We start from the raw sequence: 13089 nt of genomic DNA, 5'->3' as shown, positions 1-13089 counted from the left end.
AGTCTGTTAGGTTGGTTAGCTAAGTCAATTAGTTTGTTAGGTGGTTAGTGGTTAGCTAAACCATGGTTATAAAAGCAGTGTACCAATTAATATGAAGGCATTGTAATTCTTTACTGTGTATATTCTCTGTCATTTACACTTTCTAACATGGTATCATTCGCCAAAATCCTGGGAATTTTTGGTTTCACGCTTCTAAATTTTCTCTCTCTAGTTCTTCACTCATGTTGCACAATGGGTCTAGTCAGCAAACTAGTGACTCAGTTGCCATGGATACTACAACTTCCCCTTCATCTACCGCCCCCTTTCGTTTACATTCAATGCCAGTTCATCCACGCCCGCTCCATTTTCCCATACCAAGACACCCCCGCCGCCCGAATCCGTTACACCGCTCTGCTCAACATTCCTCAGGAGTTATCCGCCGTTATGTTCGCCAGCCATGTGGAAAGGCGGCCACCGGTTTCCGACGAAGGACATCGCATATTTTGCCGTATGGATTTAATTCGTTTTGGAGTTCCGAAACGAGGGTAGTCGAGCAGTTTCACATGAACCATCCGATCCCGCCTTATTTGTTCGCTTTTGCGATTGGGGAGCTAGGATCAAGAGAAGTTGGGCCGTGGACTACGATTTATGCTGAGGTGGTGGATAGCCTTTTGGATGTTGCGGCGAAAGAGTTTTCTGGGACGGAGGAGATGATCATGCAAGGGGAGAAGTTGTTTGGAAAATATCCTTGGGAGAGATTCAATTTGCTTATTCTGCCGCCGAGTTTCCCTTATGGCGGAATGGAGAATCCGATGATGGTGTTTTTAACCCCAACTGTGATTAAAGGAGACGCCAGTGGGGTGCAGGTGGTGGCTCATGAGCTCGCTCATAGTTGGACCGGGAGCTTGATCACTAATTGGAACAACGAACACTTCTGGTTGAATGAAGGATTTACAACATATGCAGAAAGGAGAATTGTTGAAGCTGTGTTCAACTTTGCGGTGATGCGGACCAAATGTTTCAATTATGTTGCTGGTGTTTGGTTTGTTTCATATTGTTGTTATAAAATAGGTTTTTCATTTTTTAGAATTTTTTTGTTGAATGTTGATTCACATCAAAAGTTTGCATCAATTCAAGTCGAACGAAGGGAAGCATCGGCACTTCCGATTCAAGTCGAACGGAGGGAAGCATCGGCACTTCCGATTCAAATCGAACGGAAGTAAGCATCGGCACTTCCGATTCAAATCGAACGGAAGTAAGTATCGGCACTTCCGATTCAAATCGAACGGAAGAAAGCATCTGCACTTCCGATTCAAGTGAACGGAAGGAAGCATCGGCACTTCCGATTCAAGTCGAACGGGAGGAAGCATGGGCACTTCCGATTCAAGTCGAACGGGAGGAAGCATCAGCACTTCCGATTCAAGTGTTCATCTTTTCATCAAGAAGGAAAAGTAGAGGGAATGTTAGATTGTTGTCAATAAGGAGAAAATGAAGAGTAGGAGGAATGTTAGATGACTATTTGTTAGACTGCTGTTAATACAACACGTGCATGTAAAAGTGGTTAGTTTGTTAGGTTGGTTAGCTAAGTCAATTAGTTTGTTAGGTGGTTAGTGGTTAGCTAAAACATGGTTATAAAAGCAGTGTACCAATTAATATGAAGGCATTGTAATTCTTTACTGTGTATACTCTCTGTCATTTACACTTTCTAACAGCACACAAGCCCTTCTTGTACTAATTGCTCTTCCCATTCATTAAAGTGGAATGATTCTTAACGAATATAAATAAAAGTTTCAATTAGGTCAGGATATCATCCATTTCCTTTTCCAAATACCAATTCATTTATTTGCTACGTCGAAATATATGGAATCATACCATGCCATACGGGTAAAAGCTGTAGTGTAAGACGGAAATTGAATCAAAAATCCATATCCATTGAATAATGATAGAGAGTAGTAATCAAAAACAAATGATGAGATAAATCAAGTGAGATAGAGAGAGTGTATCTGATCGACTGGTTGATTAAATTCATCTATCCACAACACCCCGCCCCCACCACCTCCCTCATCTCATTCGCAGCCCCACGGTGACACTTTTATTATGTTATTTCCCAACAAAACCTCAAATCCATCGACGACAGCCCTCCAACCCCTTCCCATTTTCGACCCGCAACAAATAGATTATGCAAACGTTAAAACATAGAAATGTGCCTTTTAGTTTTAGACAAGATACTTTAAAACATATAATGCCTTAGCTTCATGCATGTACTTATCAACTCGTACTTCCCCTTGCTTAACAAGAATTACTCTTATCTCCACTGATATATCAAGAGGCATACTATAAAGATAATACGTTCACATAGTTACCCAAGCTATAGTTTCTATTGCAAAATGTGCAACTTGCCAGGGTGTTTAAGTGCAACCAAATTTGATATCAAATAAAACGTTTTAGACTTATCAACTATGACAAAAACTTCCTTTAATATGTTTATCTTCCTAAGTGTCGGGGACAAAACATGAGCAAAAGACTTTGTCAGTTGGGTGTAATTACCATGTTCAGAACTATGCTTAAATAGAAAGTCTTGCTTTTAGATCTGCTGCGACAGCATCAATGAACTCCTCAGTATTAAGGTACTGGTCCCTAGAAAGCCTGCAGCATTCATGTCAATGTTACAACCATTTTCTGTATAACACGTATATACACAAGTATGCAACGTGAGAATAAAATGGACATAAGCACCCACTGAAACATATTGTTATGTAGATAGACCATAAACTGTATGTTATTGGCATTTAAACTGCATAAAACATGCTTGATAAATACTTACTTAGAACCATGAATGATAAGTGCAAGATCTTTTGTCATCTTTCCAGACTCCACAGTTCCAATACAAGCTGCCTCTAGTTTCTCTGTGAAATCGCTGAGCTTAGGGTTGTCGTCCAATTTTGCCCTGTGAAGAAAGTGATTCCAGTTAACATTAAAAAATTTCAACACGAAAAACATAAAATATTAAGGTTATAATTATTACCTGTGTGCAAGTCCACGAGTCCAAGCAAAGATAGATGCTATGCTGTTTGTGCTGGTTTCACCACCTTTCTGGTGGACTCTGTAATGTCGCGTAACAGTACCATGAGCAGCCTCTGCTTCTATTGTCTTCCCATCTAGGCAAACCTGAACACAAACCAATTCATTCCCAAGTCAGGGTACATTTGATGTGTAGGATGGTGGTCAGAATAGGATCAAACATGCATCATCCCATGTTTGGTATTCATCTTGATAGGAAGATTGGATGATTAGGATAGAATTTTTGTCCCATGGGATTAGAATGATAGATAAAACAAATCACATTCTACTCTTATAAAAGTATCAAACACTACCCGTTTTTTTTGCACCACCAAACATAAGATAGGATAGATATTAGTTAACCTAATCCACTTCCTATTCCTATTTTATCTTGCCTTACATTATCCTATGCATTAGACATAGGCATAATCCCTTTCTAAATTTATTAATAACTAACATATAAGAAGATAAAAATTAAAGAAACTGTTGACATGAGATATATACCAGGACAGATGTCATCAATCCAAGAGACCCAAATCCTACAAAAGCAATTCAGGTTTAGTTATCAGAGAAAATAGCTTACAAGGCACAGAATAATGCAAAATTACAACAAACTGGGCTGAAAGGGGAACATTCTTGACTGGCTACTGGTACTAACCTTGGGCTAAGAAATCACTCTGCACATCTCCATCATAGTTCTTGCATGCCCACACATAACCACCTTCACTCTTAGGGCATATGCCACCATATCATCAATAAGACGGTGTTCATACCTTCAATTAGATCATCTGAATCAATATTTGACATGAATATAAAGAATATTAACTATTGTCTTTGAAGTCAGAAAGATACTAACCATATCCCAGCAGCCTCATATTTTGATTTCCAGTTAGCCTCATAAACTTCTTGGAAGATATTTTTGAATCTTCATCAAAAAAACAAGCATGGGCTATAGGAGTCAAAAACTGGAAAATAAAGTGCTTTCACTAGGAAAAGTTGTACGTATTATGCTTGTCAGATACCTTCCATCATACTTCTTAAGAATAGTATTTTTTGTACTAAGATAAAGAGGCCACTTCTTCCGATAAGCAGTGTTCATGGAAGCCTCAGCAAAAGCATGAATGGACTTCATTTCCATGTCAAACATAAAGCAAAAGAATTCAGACACCACTAGAACAAAAAAAAAATTAAGCTACAACAAGACCATCAAAAGATTCATAGTTTCATACCTCATCTGTGTTATACATAGCCATTGAAACTCCTCCCTCACCGGTGAAGTTGAAAACTTTGTAATCTGTCTTTTCACCCTGTTCCTCTGGAACTGCAAACAATGGCAATCAATGCTAGTTATTCACAAATCAAGAAGAGTATTACCAAAAGCCAATCAAGATAGGCAACGGAATATCAGAAATCATCAAGTAACACAAAAATTTTACCAAAAACCAGTTTAAGTTTCCCGGCTCCTTTAATGACAGCTTCAGTTGCTCGATATTGATCACCAAAAGCATGTCTTCCGATGCATATAGGCTTTTTCCAACCTGATGACACAAGAAGTCAACATATCTTCATAATAATGTAAGTAAATATATAAATAGATAATATATACAACCACAACATCGAGAAAAACTGAATACCTGGGACCAGTCGAGGGACATTTTTGCAAATAATTGGCTCTCTAAAGACAGTGCCTGAAAGATTATGCAAGTAATAATTACTAACTATGAAAAATGCACAAAATAATAGGAAAAAATTCTAGAAATATATGAATGCATTAATGCTAACCATTCAAAATGTTCCTACTAACTATGAGAAATGCATAAAATAATAGGGAAAAAATTCTAGAAAGATATGAATGCATTAATGCTAACCATTCAAAATGTTCCTAATAGTCCCATTAGGACTCTTCCACATCTGCTTCGAGTTAAACTCCTTAACACGAGCCTCATCTGCCAATCACCAAAATCATATTGTAAGAACTTTCTGAATTTTAAGCATTGATGAAGGTTATCATTCCTGTAAGAAGTTCAGCCATATATACCTGGAGTGATAGTAATGCACTTGATGGCTACATTGTACCTAAAATAAGACCAGAAACACTCAAGACCAGCAGAAGAAAAAACAGATAACACAAAGCGAGCACATACACCAAATTAAACAACCACATGTGACCAGGAGAAAAACACAAGCATTGACTAAATATTGTAACGAAGAGATTTATCCCTTGAAAATTTTGGAAAGGAATAACTAAAACATACTTGAGAGTAGCTTTAGCACTTTCGATTGTAACTTTGTCATCGGTAGTATCACGATATGGAAGACCAAGTTCAAAGTACATTATGTCCAACTCCACAAAGGGCAAGATGAGCTACAGAAAAATAAAAAAGATATAACGCCGCAATAATATCTTAAATGTTTTCAACAAAAAACTACGTACAGGTCATCATATAGGTAAATGAATCACCTTATCCTTGATTGATTTCCAAATAACTCTGCTCATTTCATCTCCTGCGCCGCAGAAATGAAAAATAACAAATGATAAGGAATATGTCAGGAAGTACAAGACTTTATTATACCAGTTCAAAAGAAGCTACACAAAAAAATTGCAAGCTCCAATGCACAACAATGTCATATTCTTAAAAACTAAAGCCCGACAGCATTCGTATCATAAACCACAACGATTTCACCACCAAATATATGTATATGTGTGTTCGCCAGCGTACTTGCGCCCAAAATGCTTGATCAAATATCAACCAAACTATTAGTTTCCATATAGACAAGTTTTTATGATAAGCCATGTAGTGATAGTAAGATAGCATGCTTTGGTTAAATCTTTTTATAAAATATATTAATATCAAAAAGATTTTGACTTTCTAATGCTTTGATCTTCATCAATAGTCATTTGATAAGGTTAGTTTTGAGAATATATTCATCTTTTAAGAAGAATGCTTCTCATTGTTTAAATTCAGACAAACCATCAAATCCCTCAAATTAATTGATTTTTTATATTAAATTGTGAGTTTTAAAGAAATTTTAAAAAAATATAAAATGATAGAAGATAATTAGAAGAATTCGTCGTTGTCTAGAATAACTAAAAAGATTTCAAAAACAGTTAAAAAAAACCACAAACATTAGAGAAGGAGAGGGGAAAAAGTAATGTTGGATAAAATGAATGATTTTTTTTTTTTTTGAATTTAACTTCAATAAAATATCATTCCATCCAATTATTTTAGATTTAACAGTTAAGTGATAAAAAATAAATTTCAAAAAATTAATACTATAATTTTAAAAAAATTATAATTCAATGATCGAAACAAAAACGCCACCAAAATTCAATGACTGTAACTTACCTAAAACAAATAGAATGATTATTTTTACAGTAGTAGAAACTATAAAACTATTAATTTTATCAACTAAATTTAATTAATTTGTTTTTAGATATTTTCAATCTTTTTACTACCCAACCCTACACAGCCATGAGTAGATCATTTACCAAAAACATAGCTTAAAATATAAACTTTTGAATTCAACTTATTGAGCGGCATTGATTGTAAAATAGAGTATTATTTTTCTTTAAATCTTAAATTTAAATAATTACATCTATAAGACATGCATGTATTGTCAATAATAAAAAAATATATATATTTTTTCTTATAATATAATCGGTTCATATTACAGAATAAACTTTTAAACTGATTTTATTTATTTTTAAATAAAATCAAATATATTTAAAGAATCCCCTTTTTAAAAAAATTAAAAGAAAAGAAAAGGGCTAGCAGTCTGTTTGACTGTCCAATCCATATTGGCCCGCTTCTGGTTGGTCTTCTGTCCATTCACAGTGCATTTGGGCTATACAGCAATCATCACAGTTTGACCTTTGACTCTTTCTATTTGCATGAAACCTCACCCCCAAATAAAATATTTCTATTACATGCATACATATACATATGAAATGATCATCCAGCTCAGTTGATAGAGCACAAGGTTTTTAATTTTGAGGTTGTGGGATCGAGTCTTACGGAGGGCATTTCATAATTCGGAGGTCTGTTACGGAAATTGCTCTCAACCTGGTGTTGAGGGCAGCCTACTATCTTATTTCCCCTTACCCCATACATATAGGAAAAATGAACAACCATTTTTATTACATACATACATATATAGTTTAAGTAATTATAAGATAATATTTTTTTAAATCTTTATTATTCCGTTTATAATCTATATACGTACTTACTCAAATTAAAAAAAATTATAAAAAATAATATTATTCCTAGCCATTGAGACCATTTAATGAGATATAAACAAAATTAAAGAGGGCACTTGTTCCATTTATTTGTATATCTATATATTGCCTATCAGAGTAAAGAGAGCATATGCAGCTAAAAGTTTAGATTTACGAATTTATTTAATTTTTCTTTTAAGTTTAAATTCAGTTCAGTCTTTGCCACTTTCCGTTCCTTATGGCTTAAAAAGGTATCACAAGCTTTGAACCCAATTTATTATAGGTAAACTACATGTTTATTATTTTAACATTTTTTTCTTTATAGTCATTTAGTTATTATTTTTTAAATTATATTTAATATTACAATTTAATTTCAATTTGATCACCTAACTTTAAAAAATTAACAGAATTATTAACGTATAATTTTTTATAAAAAATCAACAATGATGTGATATTAACTTATGGTGACACATCAATATCACTATTAAATTTTTAACGGTCATTGACCAAAATGAAACCAAAACATAATGTTAGATATGATTTTGAAAGATATAATACTAAAATTAACCCCCTAACATTTACCAACATTGTCATTTTGAGCCTTATTCTTTTTATGAAGTATTTTAGTCCCAACATCTCAATTTAGGGAAAAATGACCCAAAAATCTATTTTGAGTTAAAAATATCCTATTTTAGAATGTTAAACATTTGTTAACTAATTGTTGGTCCTTTTTACTCCAAAATAAAATTTTTAGGGCCAAGATATTATTTTAGTAAATGTTAGGGATCAATTTTGATATTATACGATTTTAAAAAAATAGTTAAATAATCGAAATGAAATAAAAATAATAATTGAAATACTAAACGAGTAGTATATCTAGATATATGTAAGCTTATTGGATAACTCTAAATTCAAAACATTTTCATCAAGTAGCTACATGAAGTGAATTAGGATTCCCTTTGAACACACACAAAAAAAAATAGATTTCTGATTTCTTTCTTGGAAAGCCAACACAAAAGAGGAGGATTGAAGAAGCAAAAGGGTCGGTGTCTCCATGCCTGACTCACACCATCTCTTCTTCTTCCTTCCATCTATCTTATCTCTGATTCTCTTCTTCCTCCTCATCAAGAGAAAACAAAGAAGGTATAATCTTCCACCTGGGAACATGGGGTGGCCTTTTGTTGGTGAAACCATGGGCTACTTGAGGCCTTACTCTGCTACATCGGTTGGTGAATTCATGCACCACCATATATCCAGGTAGTCTTTGTGCTTCAACCCTTTTTTTTAAAACAGAAACATAATCTTTCTCGTGTTTTTGAATCAATTCAACGTTTTTCCAGGTATGGGAATATCTACAAATCAAACTTATTCGGTGAGAAGACGATAGTTTCTGCTGATGCTGGGCTGAACAAGTTCATATTACAAAACGAAGGGAGACTATTCGAGTGCAGTTACCCGAGGAGTATCGGCGGCATTCTTGGGAAATGGTCGATGTTGGTTTTAGTTGGAGATATGCATAGAGACATGAGAATTATATCACTCAATTTCTTGAGCAACGCAAGGTTAAAGACTCTTTTGAGAGAAGTGGAGAAGCATACTTTGCTTGTTCTAAGTAGTTGGAAAGAAAAGTGTGTATTCTCGGCTCAGGACGAAGCAAAAAAGGTGCGACTTTCTTTACTCGAGAAGAAAAAATGAAGTTGGTAGCTTGTGTTTCGAAACGAATTTGTGCTTTATTTTTTTTGCAGCTCACTTTCAATTTGATGGCAAAAAACATCATGAGCATGGACCCTGGACATGCTGAGACCGAGCAGCTAAAGCAAGAGTATGTTACTTTCATGAAAGGAGTGGTTTCTGCTCCTCTCAATTTGCCTGGAACCGCATACAGAAAAGCCTTGCAAGTAAAACTATGAAACCCAGATATGTTATTCTCTTCTGGTTATAAAATGTGGAATCTGATGGTTCATTTATGTTTATTTGGCAGTCTCGATCAACGATCCTGAAATTTATCGAGAGAAAAATGGTGGAGAGGAAAAGGAAGATGAAGGAGGGAAAAGAAAACGCGGAGGAAGATGATCTTCTTGAATGGGTTTTAAAGCATTCGAATCTTTCGTCAGAGCAAATACTTGACTTGATTTTGAGCTTGCTTTTTGCTGGACATGAAACTTCATCGGTGGCCATAACCTTAGCCATCTACTTCTTGCCAGGTTGTCCCATGGCCATTCAACAGTTGAGAGTAAGCAATCCACTGCTTGTTTTACTGCAAAATCTTTCATTTTTTCCCTTATGATTCTGTTTTCTAAAACTGTAATCACAGGAAGAACACCTTGAAATTGCCAGAGCCAAGAAGCAATCAGGGGAGATTGAACTCAACTGGGATGATTACAAGAAAATGGAGTTCACACAATGTGTAAGCTAAGCTAAGCTCTCTCGCTTTTAGTTAACCATATTTTTGGGTAATAAAAAAACCCAAATGGTCGGTATTACTTTGTTATGTCTCTTAATTATTAAAAGTTATAAAATAGTCTTCTAATTATAGGGTGTTGTTTTGTTGAGTCTCTGACTATTAAAAAGTTACAAAACGATCACTCAACTATTTATATGTTTCAAATTCATCATTTGTTAAAAAATTTGGCGTCATCCGAGCTAGACGTTAACCTATTGACTGAGATATGATAAAATTTAATCCCATGACCGTTTATATTATGTCGTCGAGTCAATATTTGAAATATTATGTCTTTGAGCTAGTGTTTGAAAACAATGCGATGCTAATGGACATCATTAAAATATGAATTTATCATATCTGAGTTAGCAGGTTAACATCTAACTGAGAGGATTGTCAATTATTTTAGCGAAAGATGAAAATTTTGGAATATATGAATAGTGAGTACATTCAACAAAATAGTCTCATATAGTTGGGGATTATTTTGTAACTTTTAATAACCGATGGACTTAACAAAACATTATCTTATAATATGTAGTTTACCATTGAATCTAATGTTATTTTGGGTCATTTTGTTAATGCTGGGCTATTTTGTATAGGTTATTAATGAGACGCTTAGGCTTGGTAATGTGGTAAGATTTCTGCATAGAAAAGCTCTTAAAGACGTTCGGTACAAAGGTAAGTCAAAAACATGCTACTACTTCAACTATCTGGCTTAAACCAAGCAGCTTTTGGTTAAAAATATTTGGAGCTTAAAATCAATAATTTTATTTTTGGGGTGGTGGAAAAGGTTATGATATTCCATGTGGGTGGAAAGTGCTGCCAGTGATTGCAGCAGTGCACTTGGATCCCTGTCTTTTTGACCATCCTCAACACTTCAATCCATGGCGATGGCAGGTCAGTCCATAGTTTATTTTTTTTAAAGTATTTAGAAAATGATTTTAACCCATTTTTTAAAAAAGAAATAGGATGTGAAATGGATTAAATCTGATCGTATATATAACTCATGAATGGTCAATTTTTATCACCTTTTTGTAACGAACTTGGATTATGTTGTCTTCGAAGAAGACAGAGAAACAAGTCTATGTTACAAAATGTGAAAGATGCGTCTAAACTCCTCCTCCTTGACTTTATATAGATAAAATGTCTTTTATGTACGCGATTTTTATTTTATTGGCTCAATTATTTAATTTATTTAGTTGATTTTGTTAATTTTTTAATAATTTAAAGGGAATATAAAATATTATCTGTTTAAAATTTTATTTGATCATTAATAACATGCATACAACTGCTTGAGTTTAAGTTCTTTTTGAATCATTGTAACCCCTTCATATGTTTTGTTATATTGATTTATTTAAAACCTAGTAGTTTACTTTTAATTAATCACACGTATTAAAACAAACGGTCAAGAATACTAAATCTTTGTAGAGATGAAATAAATGTTTTTTTTCTTTTGGTAGAAATAGAAAGCACTAATACATGAGAATAGTTGAGATTTTTTTCAAAGGGTACATAGGTAAGTGGCCACAATTAATAATTCAAAGGGTACATAGATTTGGACGATCTATATGTATTAATAAATATTTGACAATAATACCTTTTCTTTTGTTTTTCTGTTCCTTATTTATTAAAGCATATTATTCTCGGGGAATGACAACATTACCCATAAGCTTTAATTTATTTTTCCTTTTTCGTAAAACACAAGTGTGGAAATTTGATGGGAAATTGTACATAAACATTTAAATCATGTGGGGTACTTGAAGTTTCATCAGAGCCGTTTTAAGTGTCTTATCAGGGTAAGGCAAATAGGCATACACGAAGATATCTGAAAGACTAGCTGTGATCCAATCCAACGGTTCTGTAAACCCATGACCCGTCATCATCAATGAACGCCCCCTTGTTGCAATACTCAACCGACGTAGATACACAATTTTATATTAAAGAAAATTTAGAAATTATATTAAAAATTAAAAGGATATAAAATTATAAAATTTTAAAAGATATAAAATTATATAATTAATAACGATGGTATCTCTAGAGCCTTGATCTATTCAGGGACGGATATATAATTTTGTGTTAATAATAATAAATTTATAAAATTTTAAGGAAAGATAAATCTAAAAAATTTGAGGATGAAAATAGATTTTGAATATAAAATAAAAAAATTAAAAATTTTTAGAAGAAGATGACCGCTCCCATCCGTCCCTTAAATCTATCCCTGGATCAATTTCTTTCTTCCAAAATCAAAGAAAATGGAATAATATTTGGGGCAAAACGCAGACAGTCAGATACAAAAAAAGAGCAGAGCAGGGCAGTGCTTTTGGGGTATGGGGTCGGGGTCTGGCCTCCAGTCTCGTGCGAGTGGGGGGGGGTTAAGATGATGATTAAATCCCCCCATGTGGGTTGTGGGGTTCCCGCGTGCACGTGCAGGGTGGTGGGCCCCCTTTCTGGTAGGTCAATCACAGTTCATAGCTACACACATTTGTAATTGATGACTAATCCCCTCTTTTAGATTTTCCCCCCTCAACATCTTTTAATAGTTTAAGTTGACTATAAAAGAAGATTTATTCAAAAAATTTCTAATCATTAAAAAATTAAATATATACTCTTCGGATGTAACTATTTAAGTTTAAAACCTTTAAAAAAATATATATATACTCTTTATGTTATATAGATATATGAGAATAAATCTTAAGCTCTAGATCTGATATCTTAATTTTATTGTTGAACGTGGGTTTTTATGTTGGTGGATTATTGACATAATATTCACCTTTGGTATAGCAAAATAACGGCGGTCATGGGTCGGCAACATCGTCATCGTCGTCTCCGAGCAATTACTTCATGCCGTTCGGGGGAGGACCGCGCCTATGTGCAGGAACGGAATTGGCTAAACTGGAAATGGCGGTATTCATCCACCATTTGGTCCTCAAGTGCCAGTGGGAGTTGGCCGACACGGATGAAGCCTTTGCCTTCCCATTTGTCGACTTCCCTAAAGGCCTTCCCATCAGAGTTCAAATCTTAAAGTAGAAGGCTCAGCCGCTCGTGTTGGATATAGTATATTACGTGAAGAAAAAGGGCAAGACAAACATATTCTAAGTATATATATTTATATTCATATCCACCGTATTAATGTAAATTTTTATTTTATTTTGGCTAGCAATTATTATTGCCACTATTATTTTTTATTTTTTATATTTCTTTTTTCCCTCCTTTTTTCAGGTTGTTTTTACTTATTTTTTAACATTATTTGTACATTTTTTTATCAAAGGGCGAAGCCATTTTCCTGTGTGAAATCAAAACAAAGTAAAAGGTGGGATGGGATAAAGAAATTTATAATGAATTGAAGAAACTAATAAAATTGGTGCAATAATTAAAGCCTGATGTCGGATTTAGA

At 34.1% G+C, this 13089-nt stretch overlaps 1 protein-coding gene and 1 pseudogene across 1 annotated transcript; one reads left to right on the top strand and one right to left on the bottom strand.

Moving 5' to 3' along the window:
* Positions 1–1974: 1974 nt before the first annotated feature.
* Positions 1975–5834, bottom strand: LOC120139000 (annotated as a pseudogene).
* Positions 5835–8199: 2365 nt separating this feature from the next.
* Positions 8200–12855, top strand: LOC120139008 (cytochrome P450 90B1-like). The gene is made up of 8 exons (XM_039154364.1): positions 8200–8512; positions 8596–8917; positions 9001–9153; positions 9237–9488; positions 9570–9662; positions 10295–10373; positions 10486–10592; positions 12477–12855. The coding sequence occupies exons 1-8, from the start codon at positions 8310–8312 to the stop codon at positions 12720–12722; spliced, it is 1455 nt and encodes a 484-aa protein (XP_039010295.1). The 5' UTR covers positions 8200–8309; the 3' UTR covers positions 12723–12855.
* The last annotated feature ends 234 nt before the right edge of the window (positions 12856–13089 follow it).

Source organism: Hibiscus syriacus, unplaced genomic scaffold (assembly GCF_006381635.1).
Source record: "Hibiscus syriacus cultivar Baekdansim isolate YM2019G1 unplaced genomic scaffold, ASM638163v2 tig00110718_pilon, whole genome shotgun sequence".
In the NCBI taxonomy this organism is placed as follows: Eukaryota; Viridiplantae; Streptophyta; class Magnoliopsida; order Malvales; family Malvaceae; genus Hibiscus; species Hibiscus syriacus.
This window is presented reverse-complemented; position numbering and strand designations above follow the sequence as displayed.